Genomic DNA, 11,541 nt, shown 5'->3' on the forward strand with positions numbered 1-11,541 from the left:
GGGATGCGACTGCTGCGCCCACCGGGCCGCGGCGCCGGCAGCCGGGTTCTGCCTCTGCCCTGGGGCGTTACAACGGTGGGGCCGGACAAGCGTCCTGCCAGCCCGGGGGCGTCGGCAGCGTCGTCCTGGCGTGAGCCCCAGAGGTTGTAGCCAGCAGGCAGGGCTACCTGCGCTTGCCCCGGGGTTCATCACACGTGGCTGCTGGCCGTGCATGCTGCCTGGTGTGTGGCCTGCCCTGACAGGCCAAAACTGGGTGACACAATGAAGGAATGCAATAACTGAGCCCCTCTTAGGGCAGCGGCTGCCAGCTCAGGTGGCCGGTCTGACCAGTTCGCCAGCACGAGTCCTGGTTCTGATGGGTGACAGCTCTGGCATAATGGGCAGTTACATGCGTGGCTGTAGAGCTGCCTCTCACGGGACATGGCATGCATGTTCCTTTGAAGCACTGACAATATTCTTAGCATTACTGGTATAGCAGTGCTAAGCCAGCAGCTGGAACACACTGTAAGGGGAGCAAGAGGATCTCCCCAGACTCTTCTCTGCTCCTATGTCCTTGTCGGCTACCTGTTAAATCCCATCTTCAGGTTGACATCCATAGCCAGGTGAAGGTGGTATCTGGAGGGAAGTCTACCCCCGAGCAGACTCGTCTCTTTTTACTAGCCTCAGTTGGCCTTGTGCATACCCATGCTCTGGAGGGCGTCCTCCCCCGGGAGGGCTGTAGTGCCGGGTGTTTCACCTTTGACTGGTCCCTGTGCCCCAACAAGTTCCGCTTTGGCTAATCATCAGCAATAATTCTCCCCTTGGGCTAACTTCCTGTCCTGTAAAGCTGCCCTGTGTGACCGGGGGGTGAGGTGTGTGTACAGGAGTAGAGGAAGTGATTCCTTCCCAGGAATCTGGGTACCTGGCTGGCTCAATGCTCTCGGATGCCTCTGAAATGAGAGAGGCAATAAGATCTTTGTCATGAGGATGGGTTTTCTGTCACTCCATTGGCTCCTTTCCTGTACTTGGGACCTGATTGCAGCGTCCTGTGCTCTAGGCGTGGTTCTGGACAAGTCTGCTCAATCTGAGGTGTGAATGGTATGAAAATAGAGGACGAGTGGCAGCAGGGGGTGATTCCCAAGTCTGACAGTGCCAGGCAGTAGCTGGAGTGGAGTCCGAGTCTGCTGTGTCTCAGGAGTTGCTCTGAGTGATGTGACCTCAGCCCAAGCACTGCCTTCCAGGTTCAGAGCCCACTGTCCCTGGCCTCCTGCCACCCTCTCTGAGTTGACGTCTTTCCGAGCAGCGTGACTTGCCTGACTTCAGTTTCTCTTTCCTCCACTAGTGCTGGTGGCATGTGAGTGCCTCGTGTGCCAAGAAGCCAACTTGCTGTTTGAAGAGCTTTCCAGGGACACAGGCTTCATTCGTGTCTGTAACTACCCTTCAGCATGAGTGGATGCCAGGGACCTCTGGAATTAAACTTGTTCCAGGCGTCATGCAAGGATCTGCGCTAGTGCCTGTGTCCTCACGGAAAGAACAATAATAGCTCCACACACGGTAGGCTCCTGCAAGTGCCAACTCCCTCGATCTCCTCCAATGCAGGCTCACGGATGGACTCCACCTTGTCCCTGTGAAGAGACTCTGCATGCTCTCAGCAGCCAGAAGGGGATTCTGCTGCCAGCTTCTTCACAAGCTGCCCCACAGCAGGACTTGCTCAGTGGCGCCTTGGGAGGATATCCATTCACGCACTTGTGTCACTGCAGTGTCCACTGCACGCCCATGGAGGAACCTCTGTGTGTGTTCCGTCTTCTTTGAGCTCCTCAGCCCACACTGTCTGAACTTACCTGGGCTCCTGGCAGGCTGTTTGCTTGTTTTCCCAACTGCTCTCCCTGATCCTGTTGCGTTCCCTCTCTCGCAGAGCCCAAAAAGGATGTGAACTTTGGAATGGGGTCTGTGAGCAGGCTGTGGACTCAGTGCATGTGTGAGACTGTTGCTGAATAACAGGAGGACTGGTTAATCGCTCCGGGCAGCCTTTCTGTCTGGCTGCAGGGCACCAGCCTTTCCTGGGCCCTTCACCATGTTCCTCCTGCTCCCCTTTGACAGCCTGGTTGTTAATCTCTTGGGGATTTCAATAACTGTCCTCTTCACTCTGCTTCTGGTTTTCATCATTGTGCCAGCAATTTTTGGAGTCTCCTTTGGCATCCGCAAGGTTTACATGAAAACATTATTAAAGATTTTTCAGGTAAGTCATGTTTTCAGAATTTTCTGTGTGTTTACAGGGGTCTTGTCAAGCATGGTCGTGCTAGGAAGGAAGGCTTTTGCCCCTCAGCAGAGCATTGCAGATGACTGGAGTGGGAGGTTCGTTTGTTGGTGACGTGCTGGTGCCAGATGACCCATTCGGGTCATTTCAGCCAAATGCAGTTTACTAGACCTCTGTTCATGGGCTGTTTTCTCCCTGTAATTAATCCAGTAAATCTTCAAGTAAACTAGTAGGATAGTGTGGCCCGTAAGTATGCAATAGTACAGTAGGATCTGTAGATGTGCTGAGAGAAGCTGTGTGCTTGGATGGGTTAATGTCCCAGGCAAGGCAGAGTGCTGTTACAGTTCGATGTGGAAGGAAGCCAAAAGGGGTGTAGGGTGTGATGGGGAGGGACAAGGCTGCAGCCAGCAGGCTGCTCCTCTCCAGCACATGTTTGGATGAAGCAAAAGCAGGAGGTAAGGCAGGACTTTCTGTACTGCAAGCCCCGAGTGGTCTGTGGCCAGAACCCAGAGCTCTCAACACCCTTCTGTCCCAGAGCGCTGCCTGCTTATCTGCTGAGCCCAGCAGCCATGTGCGGACCTGCAGCCTCTGAGGACGACCAGCAGCCCTTGCTGACCCTCTTGGCACAGAGAGACCAAGTGGAATTTTCCAACTTGGGGTCATGCTGTTCCCTTGCCTGCCTTTGGCAGACTAATTTTATGGGCTGTCTCACAGCCAACACCTCTCCTTGAAGCAAGTCCCTGGTGAGACCAGAATTTTTGCCAAAATCCTAGTAGATAAAGCCTACACCACCCTACCCTGGTAGCCCAAGCAAAAGGAAAAGGGGTGCCCTGTGCTTGATAGGGAAGTTTTAGGCTCTTAAATGTGAAGTTCAAGCTGCTAAAGGATTTATGATACAGCAACTGCTGTTTGAACAGGACTGATCTTCCCCAGGAGTATCTTTGTACTGGCTGGCTTGGGAAGGCAGCCCTGGAGCTTGCAATGTTCAGCTTTTCAAACTCTGAGTCCTCCCAAAAGCCTGAGGTGTGAATGGGAAGACCCTGGGCTTTGTGAGGTGCTTCGTTAACACAGATGTCTGAAGACCTGACTTCAAATTTAATGACTGAGCTGGGAGAAAAAATTAATAAGAAGTTTGGTTTATCTGAAATGGAACTTTTCACCTTGTTTTCTTTTTTTTTTCCTTTCTTCAATTCAGGAACGTTTAATCTCAACACCTCTTTTGGTGTTTGATTTTGAAACTATTTTTCTGAAAAGACTTTGAAGTCTATTTCAGTTTTTATCAAAGAATCTTTGTGGTGAGAGAGAGGAGCACGCTGGCAGAAATGCTCACAGATTTGCTGGAAAATTCACTCACTAGGTTTGGTCACTCAGAATTGTATTTTTGGGGAGCGTTATTTACCCGAAAGATTTTCCCAGCTCTAGAGACCAGTGTTGCGAACATAGCCCAGAGCGGCAGCACTCGAGTCTGGCAACTTGTGGCACACAGCCAGAGTTGCAGGGCCTGAGGTGGCAGCTGCACATCTCTCTTGGTGGTGAGGGAGACCTGCCTGGTGCTTCCCAGGTGGGAGTCTGGGTTTTCTGCTACCGCAGTCAGGATAGAGATGTGCTGGGCTTGCGAGGAATGCCTTCTCCATAGGCTGCCCAGCTCCTGCTGGGTCAGAGCTCCTCTTCTGACTTCTCCTGGGATGGCAGCATCTAGACAATCTTCTGCAATCCTGCAGTTCCTTCTGCTGGCAGAGGAGGCTGCTAGATGAGCCAGACACTCCGTATGCAATTAGCATTCCCACATCATCCAGCCTCCTCATCTGATGCTGGCATGGGCTGAGACCGGGATGCCAGGAGTTCCCAGCAGCTTCCCCTTCTTCACAGATCCCTGATGGAGCAGCTGGCCTGGAGCAATAAGCGTGTTGTACACAAGTCCTCCTTTAGAAGCTTGTTCTCCTACCAAGCTTGTTCTCCTACCAAGAGTGTGAGGGTGAGAGGGTTATTTGGAGGGCAGGCAGGAAGACCGGCCAGAAATCCAGCCTGCAGTTTTTGCTGGTGCCCTTGAGAATTAGCTGAGAGAGATTTCTGTGGATGACAGGTAGTCTGGGCATGGGATTTGGCAGCCAGCTGCCAGAGAGCTGTCTGAGGGTGCTTGCTGCTGCTGTTTTGGACTGACTGGTGAGCTGAGAAGCAGCAGCAGCTGTTAGCTGAATCGGGGAGGGAAGGATCCCATCCTGTCATCAGCTTGATGTTTTTAGCAGCAGCCTGAAAACACAGTCTCTGCTTTGAGCTTGGAAGAAATGAGGGTTGAAAAATAGCACCGGTCCATGATCGGCTTCCTGTGCTCTGATGCAGACCACCCCGGCAGGATGCACGGTCCACCCAGAGGCTGTGCAGTGGCAACCACGTGCCAAGTGCAACAGAGCCTACAGGACATGGAGGCTGCAGAAAACCTTGCTGTGCCATCTCACCACTGAGCACTCTTCTTCCCTCTGGCACTCCCTGCTTCCTGCTGGGGCTCTGCTGTGCAGAATGGCACACAAACACGTGCACATCCTGGCTGTCCTATGCCTGTGCTAGGCACCTCCCCATCAGTCCTCTTGTCCCATTGCAGGCAGATCTCTGCTGTAAAAATGTTCCTCCCGGGCCAGTCTCTGCTTCCACCTCAGTTCAGTTGTGTTCATCACTCTTTCAGTTCTGTACGGAAGCATCCTGCTTTAACCCCATCTTCTCCCCTTAACCATGGTCTTACATGGAAATCGACTGTAAAACGGGTAGTATGAAGTAGAGCTACAGGCCTTGCGAATTTTGCTTGTCATGTGTGTCTCTTGCAGTGGGCGACACTGAGAATAGAGCGTGGTGCCAAGGAGAAGAACCATCCACTATACAAGCCCTATGTCAATGGTAAGATCCTGCCCTGCATGGGTACATATGAAGTTCAAAATTCTTCGTGGGAGATGGAGTAAATGTGGTGTCTCTGAGCAGCTGAGGTATGCTGGGAAGCCTTTTCCATGTAGATGGATTGGAGTGAGATATGGAAAGGTCCATTTTGTGAGGAAGGGGAGGGAAGCACCCAGGGAGTGCTTCATTTCTAGATAGTAGGGAGGACTGGTTTATGCCTATCTGGACTGGAGAAAGGAAGGGGGCCCTGTGGAGGGCAGGCGAGTAAGGGCCCTGGTTCTCAGCTCTCTTTGAGTGGGCAAGTCACACTTTGCTTAGAGCTGCCTGCTGCATGTTGCAGGTATCATTGCAAAGGAGCCAACATCACTGGAAGAGGAGATCAAGGAGATCCGCCGGAGTGGCAGTGGCAAAGCCCTGGACACCCCTGAGTTTGAGCTCTCAGATATCTTCTATTTCTGCCGCAAAGGCATCGAGACCATCATGGACGATGAAGTGACCAAGAGGTTCTCAGCTGAAGAGCTGGAGTCCTGGAACCTGCTCAGCAGGACCAACTACAACTTCCAGTATATCAGCCTGCGCCTCACTGTACTCTGGGGACTGGGTGTGCTCATCCGCTACTGCTTCCTTCTGCCCCTCAGGTGAGTGCTGCTGCAGGAACTTGCCTGCCGAGATGGTGCTGATGGCCTGTTCCCACTGCAGCAAGTGCAACTGGTCTCCAAGCCCCACGGACCCTGTTCAACATGATCAGGAGAGACAGGCTACTTGATGAGTAGGGCCTGTGGCCTGGTTTTGCTAGCATGTAGCTTCCCTCTTTCTGCAGGATAGCCCTGGCGTTTACTGGCATCAGCTTGTTGGTGACTGGTACTACAGTGGTGGGATATTTGCCAAATGGAAGGTGAGTTTGTCTTTGAGGGAAGAGGGGATGCGGAGCTCCCTGTGCAGTTTGGGACCTGATAATCCTGAAGTTTTCCTGCAAGGCCTATCTGTTCTGCCTGCTGTAGACAAGGCAGGTGGTCGTGGCATCTGTAGCCTCTCAGGAACAGACACCCTGTAATTTTAAACAAAGGGCCTAGGTGTGAGCACTAAGCCTGTGGCAGAGCGCTCAGCCCTGGGCTCTGAAAGGAGTAAGAACAGAAAAGAGCAAAGGCCAAAGTTTTGTTCTCATGAGTTAAGAATCAGTGGTCATAAGCTGATGGCAAAACCCAGGATGAGACGTGTTTCTATGGAAGAGATGTGAAGTCTCTGTTGGATCTCATGGCCTGGGGCAGCTGGGCTGAGTGGCACTGTTACAGGGGAGATTGTAGAACTGCGGGGTGATGGTCTCTGTCCTGGGCTGCAGGTGTAAGGAGTTCCTGAGCAAGCATGTCCACCTGATGTGTTACCGGATCTGTGTGCGTGCCCTCACAGCCATCATCACCTACCATGATCGGTAAGGAGGCACTGTCTGCTGCAGGGTGTCCCTTCCCACTAGCTGCTCCGTGCCGTGCCTCTTGCAGGCCTCACACTTCGTTCCTTTGTCCTCATCTGTACTTTTGTTTTGCATTTAGAGAAAACAGACCCCGAAATGGAGGCATCTGCGTGGCCAATCACACATCTCCCATTGATGTGATCATCCTGGCCAGTGATGGCTACTACGCGATGGTAAGGTCTGCACCCCAGCCCCAGCTCTGCCTGCCATGGCCTGGCCACATGCGTGGTGGGAGCAGCAAGCATATTGCATGGGGCAAGGAGTAGGCAGCAAGAGGCTTTTGAGCATGCAGAACTACTTTTCCCTGCATGACATCGCAGGGCACTCTCAGACCCTGTGCACAGATACCCTGTTGTGCTTGGCCTGGGACTCAGAGTACCAGGGGTCTCTGGGCACTGCTTTGCAAGTAGAGCTCTGGGCTTTGCTATCCATGGCAGAGCAAAGCACTTCCCCAGCTGGACCTCCTGGAATGTGGAAAGCACTTGGGGCTTGCTACATCTGTCCTTCCAGTCAGAGCCTGGGACTTTTCCTCTCAGCCTTTCCAGGGCGGGGGTAGAAAGATGAACCTCAACTTGGCTGTGAAGCTAGGAGCTGCCTTGGCCTTCCATGTGTCCCCAGGTCTTGTAACTTGTGTCTTCTTGCCCTGTTCAGGTGGGTCAGATCCACGGAGGGCTCATGGGTGTGATACAGAGAGCCATGGTGAAAGCTTGCCCCCACGTCTGGTTTGAACGCTCTGAGGTCAAAGATCGTCACCTCGTTGCCAAAAGGTGTGACAGTTACTAGCTGCAGGGGGAGGTCTGGAGGCTGGGAAAGGGGGGGGCTGCCCACTTCCTTTGGGTGAGGACGCTGCCTTGCCTCATGGGTGTTGGGACGCTGTGCCACTGTTGCTGGCACCCAGATAGTCCCCAGTGACTGCAGGATAAGGACTGTATGCTGTGTGGATTGCGAGTGATAGCTTCCATGCCCTGAGCTAATTGGTGACACTCTTCTGTTTAGGCTCACAGAGCATGTCCAGGACAAGAGCAAACTGCCTATTCTTATCTTTCCGGAAGGTGAGTTACGGAGCAAGGCCAGACAAGCACCTGGTGGAGAGGGCACATTGGGACAGCACCGCATCTCTGTTCCTTCCCTTCTTATGCAGCCAAGGGCCTTGAGACCCTTCGCTGAGACAAAAGGGACATTGCATCTTTAGAGCTGACTGAACCCAGAATGTGGAAGTCAGATATATGATGTCCCGGTGACACATCCTGTGCACACAGAGAACAGGGTTTGGAGTGAGTGTTAGGGGGCCGTTGCTGGGTGCCTGCAGCCTAGCCATTAAGTGTATAGCTTAGACTTCTGAACTGACTTGCAAAGGGAAGTTGAGAAGATTGTGCTTGCCTCTTACAGGAACCTGCATCAACAACACGTCTGTGATGATGTTCAAAAAGGGGAGCTTTGAAATTGGAGCCACGGTTTATCCTGTAGCCATCAAGGTATGAGAAGGCAAACATTCTTACAGCACAAGTAGCTCTCTGCGTGAGAGCTCAGTCTTGGCAGCCCAGTCTTGGCACTGCTGGGTCAACAGCCTGGTCTGAGGGCATGGGGAAGCTGAGGTCACTCCGTGTAGTGCTCTGGGAGGGCTGGCCTATAGCTGGGCTTGGGGTAGAACTTGGAGCCTCAGGGAGGGTGCAACTACTGCCTGACTTTCATGAGCTCTTCTGCCTCTGTAGTATGACCCGCAGTTTGGAGATGCCTTCTGGAACAGCAGCAAGTATGGCATGGTAACCTACCTCCTTAGGATGATGACCAGCTGGGCCATTGTCTGCAGTGTCTGGTACTTGCCCCCAATGACCAGGCAGGTAAGTAAGGTGAACCTGGCCTATCTTATCTGCTACCTGTTTAGCCCTTTGCTCCTGCTGAACGGTGTTATTTTGCCACAGCCCAAAGAGGACGCTGTCCAGTTTGCCAATCGAGTGAAGTCAGCCATTGCCAGGCAGGGGGGCCTTGTGGATCTGCTCTGGTGAGTCCAGGCAGGCTTTTCTCTTCTGTTGCCAGGGTTCCTTGTTCCTGGGTCCTGGTATGAGCTTGTGGACTGTAGAGCTAAGCTTGTGTCTTGCGTTGGGCAGAGTAGGCCCTATGGAGAAATGGAGATACATCTTGCCTGTGACCTCCAAAACTGCTCTTCTGTAGCAGGGACCCAGCTTGCACTGGGATGCCCTGGTTCTGACTTGATGCTGCTCAGCAAAGTGGGAACTTCCTTTTTCAGGCACTGAGACCTTCAGAGCCTGGGAGGCAGAGGGACTCTACAGGCAGTCTACTGTAGTGGTATGAGAGCAGCTCACACTTCTGACAGAGCTGCCATGTTGAGCACAGTGTGGGGCCATGGGTGCAGCTCCTGGCAGAGCAAGGTGTGAAAGTAACTCCCCTTGGGGACAGTTGGTCTGCAGTGTGCCCTGGCAACATAAGGTACAAGTGTAGCTGTCCGGCTGTTGCAGAAGCTCTGACTTGCTCTGAGCAGCCCCAGCTGAAGTTTTAGACAGTGCACAACTGCAGCTCCTCTGATGATATGACTCTCTCCCCAGGGATGGAGGACTGAAGAGAGAGAAGGTGAAAGACACGTTCAAGGAGGAGCAACAGAAACTCTACAGCAAAATGATTGTAGGCAACCATGAAGACCGGAGCCGCTCCTGAGCTCTCTGCCTCCAGCACTGTTACTGGGCCTGGCCAGAGCCCTCTGCCTCCAGCACGAGCCAGGGCTTGTCTGAAGCAGCTCCAAATCTTTGGACTTGGGCTACTCCAGAGCTGCTTGGACTTGCTCCTTCATCCTCTGGCTGTTCTTTCCCAGAGGCACTATTACTGCCTAGAGTCTTCAGGCCCTGGGCAGCTCTTGGCAAAGATGCCTTCTTTACTGTTACAGCGAAGCCCCTTGCAGGGGCAACATTAAATGAAACACTTATGGTGTCATATGCTTCCATATGGTGTTTACAGGCCCAGGGGGAGGACTGGTGTGTTGATGTGCATGTGTGTCAGTCACAAGTCTCCCACGGCACAGAAACTGGTGAGCTGTACTGAAATTAGCTGCCTTGACAACCAAGGGAGTCTTCATGAGCCTGTGCCTCTCACGTCTGCAGCATAAACCCCTTAGGAGCAGTATGTGGTCTCTCAGGCCATTTCCAGCTTTACTTCCAGAAGGGGAAACCTTTCCTTTTCCTTTTGCCATCCTCCTGTCGTAGCCTCACCCAGACCATTGCTTCTCCAGCATCAGAGTAACAGCCTCTTTGCTGGGGTTCCTCAAGCAGTGAGGATCATCCTCCTTGGAAGCCGCCCTCTGTCTCCTGGAACTGCAAGTTGCCAGGCAGTTGTCAGTGGTGTGGCAGGTGGGGCTCTTGAGGAATCCATATGTGCTATGGTAGGAGCCCAGGGTGGGTAGGAGAGTCTGAGACTCCATGGCTGGGGCAAGAATCCCCTTTCAAATGTCTCCTGGGGGAAATGGTGGGATCTGATCTTCTTATGCACCAACATGCACATATATAATCTCAGCTTCTTGCAAGGAAGCTGAAATCTTGTGCTGGAGGTGGTGGTACACCTTTCCCTTTCAGCTCTGCAAGCATATTACTCAGTCAAACAACTTGTATTTGAGCATTCATCCCATGTATGTCCCAATTTTCCTTATGTTCCTACAAACTTTAGCACTTCATTGGGTCCTCTGTCTGCTCTTATAAGCAAATGCTGTTTCACTGCTACCTGCAGAAGCCTGCTTGCCTTTTCTAGAATGCTAGAGGAGGCAATACTTAAATGCCTCCGTTGTACCCCAAGTGTTGTTTGTTGGGGGAGGGCATCTGCTACCCCCCCAGGTCAGGACAGCTATTCTGTGTAAGTGTCCTTAAATTTGAATTTCCCTGCACTAGCTACCAACATGGATTCAAGGTGGTTTACTTCCTGCTTGTTTTTATTTGGGTAAAACACCATTATATCAAGAAAGAGAGACAGAGAAAAGAAAGCAACAGAGAGAAAGAGTCCAGAAACTCCCCTAACCTTTCCCAAGAGACATAATGCACATACCCTCACTTATATTATTCAGTTCTGTGCGGCCTCCCTGCTTCACATTGTTAGTGGCTTCAAAACCCTTCTTTTGGGTCAGTTAGGTCATCTTTACCTGCACACAGAAAATGTGCAAGCAGGTTATGCACAATTTGTCCTCATAGCTGAGGAACCCCATTTTCCACAGTGTGCTACTTTCCACCTACCCCAGGACCATCAACTTATGCACAAATAAACTGTTCCCAGTACAATACCTGAGAGGGGATAGTCTTCCTTACAGCGATGTAAAGCTACACTTAATAGCATGTGATCTGTTAACGTACAGTTATGGGAAATATTTCTATACTGAATTGATTTACCTTTGCTTCTTGTAGTGCTCAAAATATGATCCTTTATAAATATACACACACACAGACACATTACCTACACAAACATTGCATTCAATTATCGGTGATCTGTTACACATGATCATTGTTAACACCCAGCTTCACCAAGAGAAACCAGGCTGCTCTTGTTTCGTGATGGAGACACCCTTATTGGCCCCATGCTTTTCACTGTTACCCCAATTTCTTATTCTTGTCTTCTGCCCAACTTCAGCTACGGCAATTGATCGGGGGGGGGGGGGGGGGGGGGGGGACGACACACAGAAAAAGAAACAAAGCCCGGCATCTTTTCCTTTCCACCTAAGAGAACGAAACAAAAGCAACTGAAGCCAAGCAGGAGATAGTTAACATCTACAGGGTTGAAGTGTATTGCTTATGCTCCTGTGCTACCAATGGAAGACAAAACAATTGCTCATTACTAATAGATATCTCAGTTACCCAGGCTAGGAGCCCCTCCTTCATTAGGAGTTTATTATGGCATTAAGGGTCTAGTCCGCAGCATTTTGGTTTACTTGTTTTACCCAACTTATTAGGTACAGCTCCTA

At 51.6% G+C, this 11,541-nt stretch overlaps 1 protein-coding gene across 1 annotated transcript; it reads left to right on the forward strand.

The window, feature by feature from the left end:
- The first annotated feature begins 1,298 nt into the window (after positions 1-1,298).
- On the forward strand, positions 1,299-9,535 carry GPAT4 (glycerol-3-phosphate acyltransferase 4). Its single transcript, XM_009278220.2, has 12 exons — positions 1,299-2,218; positions 5,056-5,125; positions 5,463-5,760; positions 5,943-6,017; positions 6,462-6,551; positions 6,670-6,763; positions 7,242-7,357; positions 7,587-7,642; positions 7,980-8,065; positions 8,303-8,431; positions 8,513-8,592; positions 9,155-9,535. The coding sequence occupies exons 1-12, from the start codon at positions 2,054-2,056 to the stop codon at positions 9,261-9,263; spliced, it is 1,368 nt and encodes a 455-aa protein (XP_009276495.1). The 5' UTR covers positions 1,299-2,053; the 3' UTR covers positions 9,264-9,535.
- The last annotated feature ends 2,006 nt before the right edge of the window (positions 9,536-11,541 follow it).

This window comes from Aptenodytes forsteri, unplaced genomic scaffold (genome assembly GCF_000699145.1).
Source record: "Aptenodytes forsteri isolate BGI_AS27 unplaced genomic scaffold, ASM69914v1 Scaffold298, whole genome shotgun sequence".
Lineage (NCBI taxonomy): Eukaryota > Metazoa > Chordata > Aves > Sphenisciformes > Spheniscidae > Aptenodytes > Aptenodytes forsteri.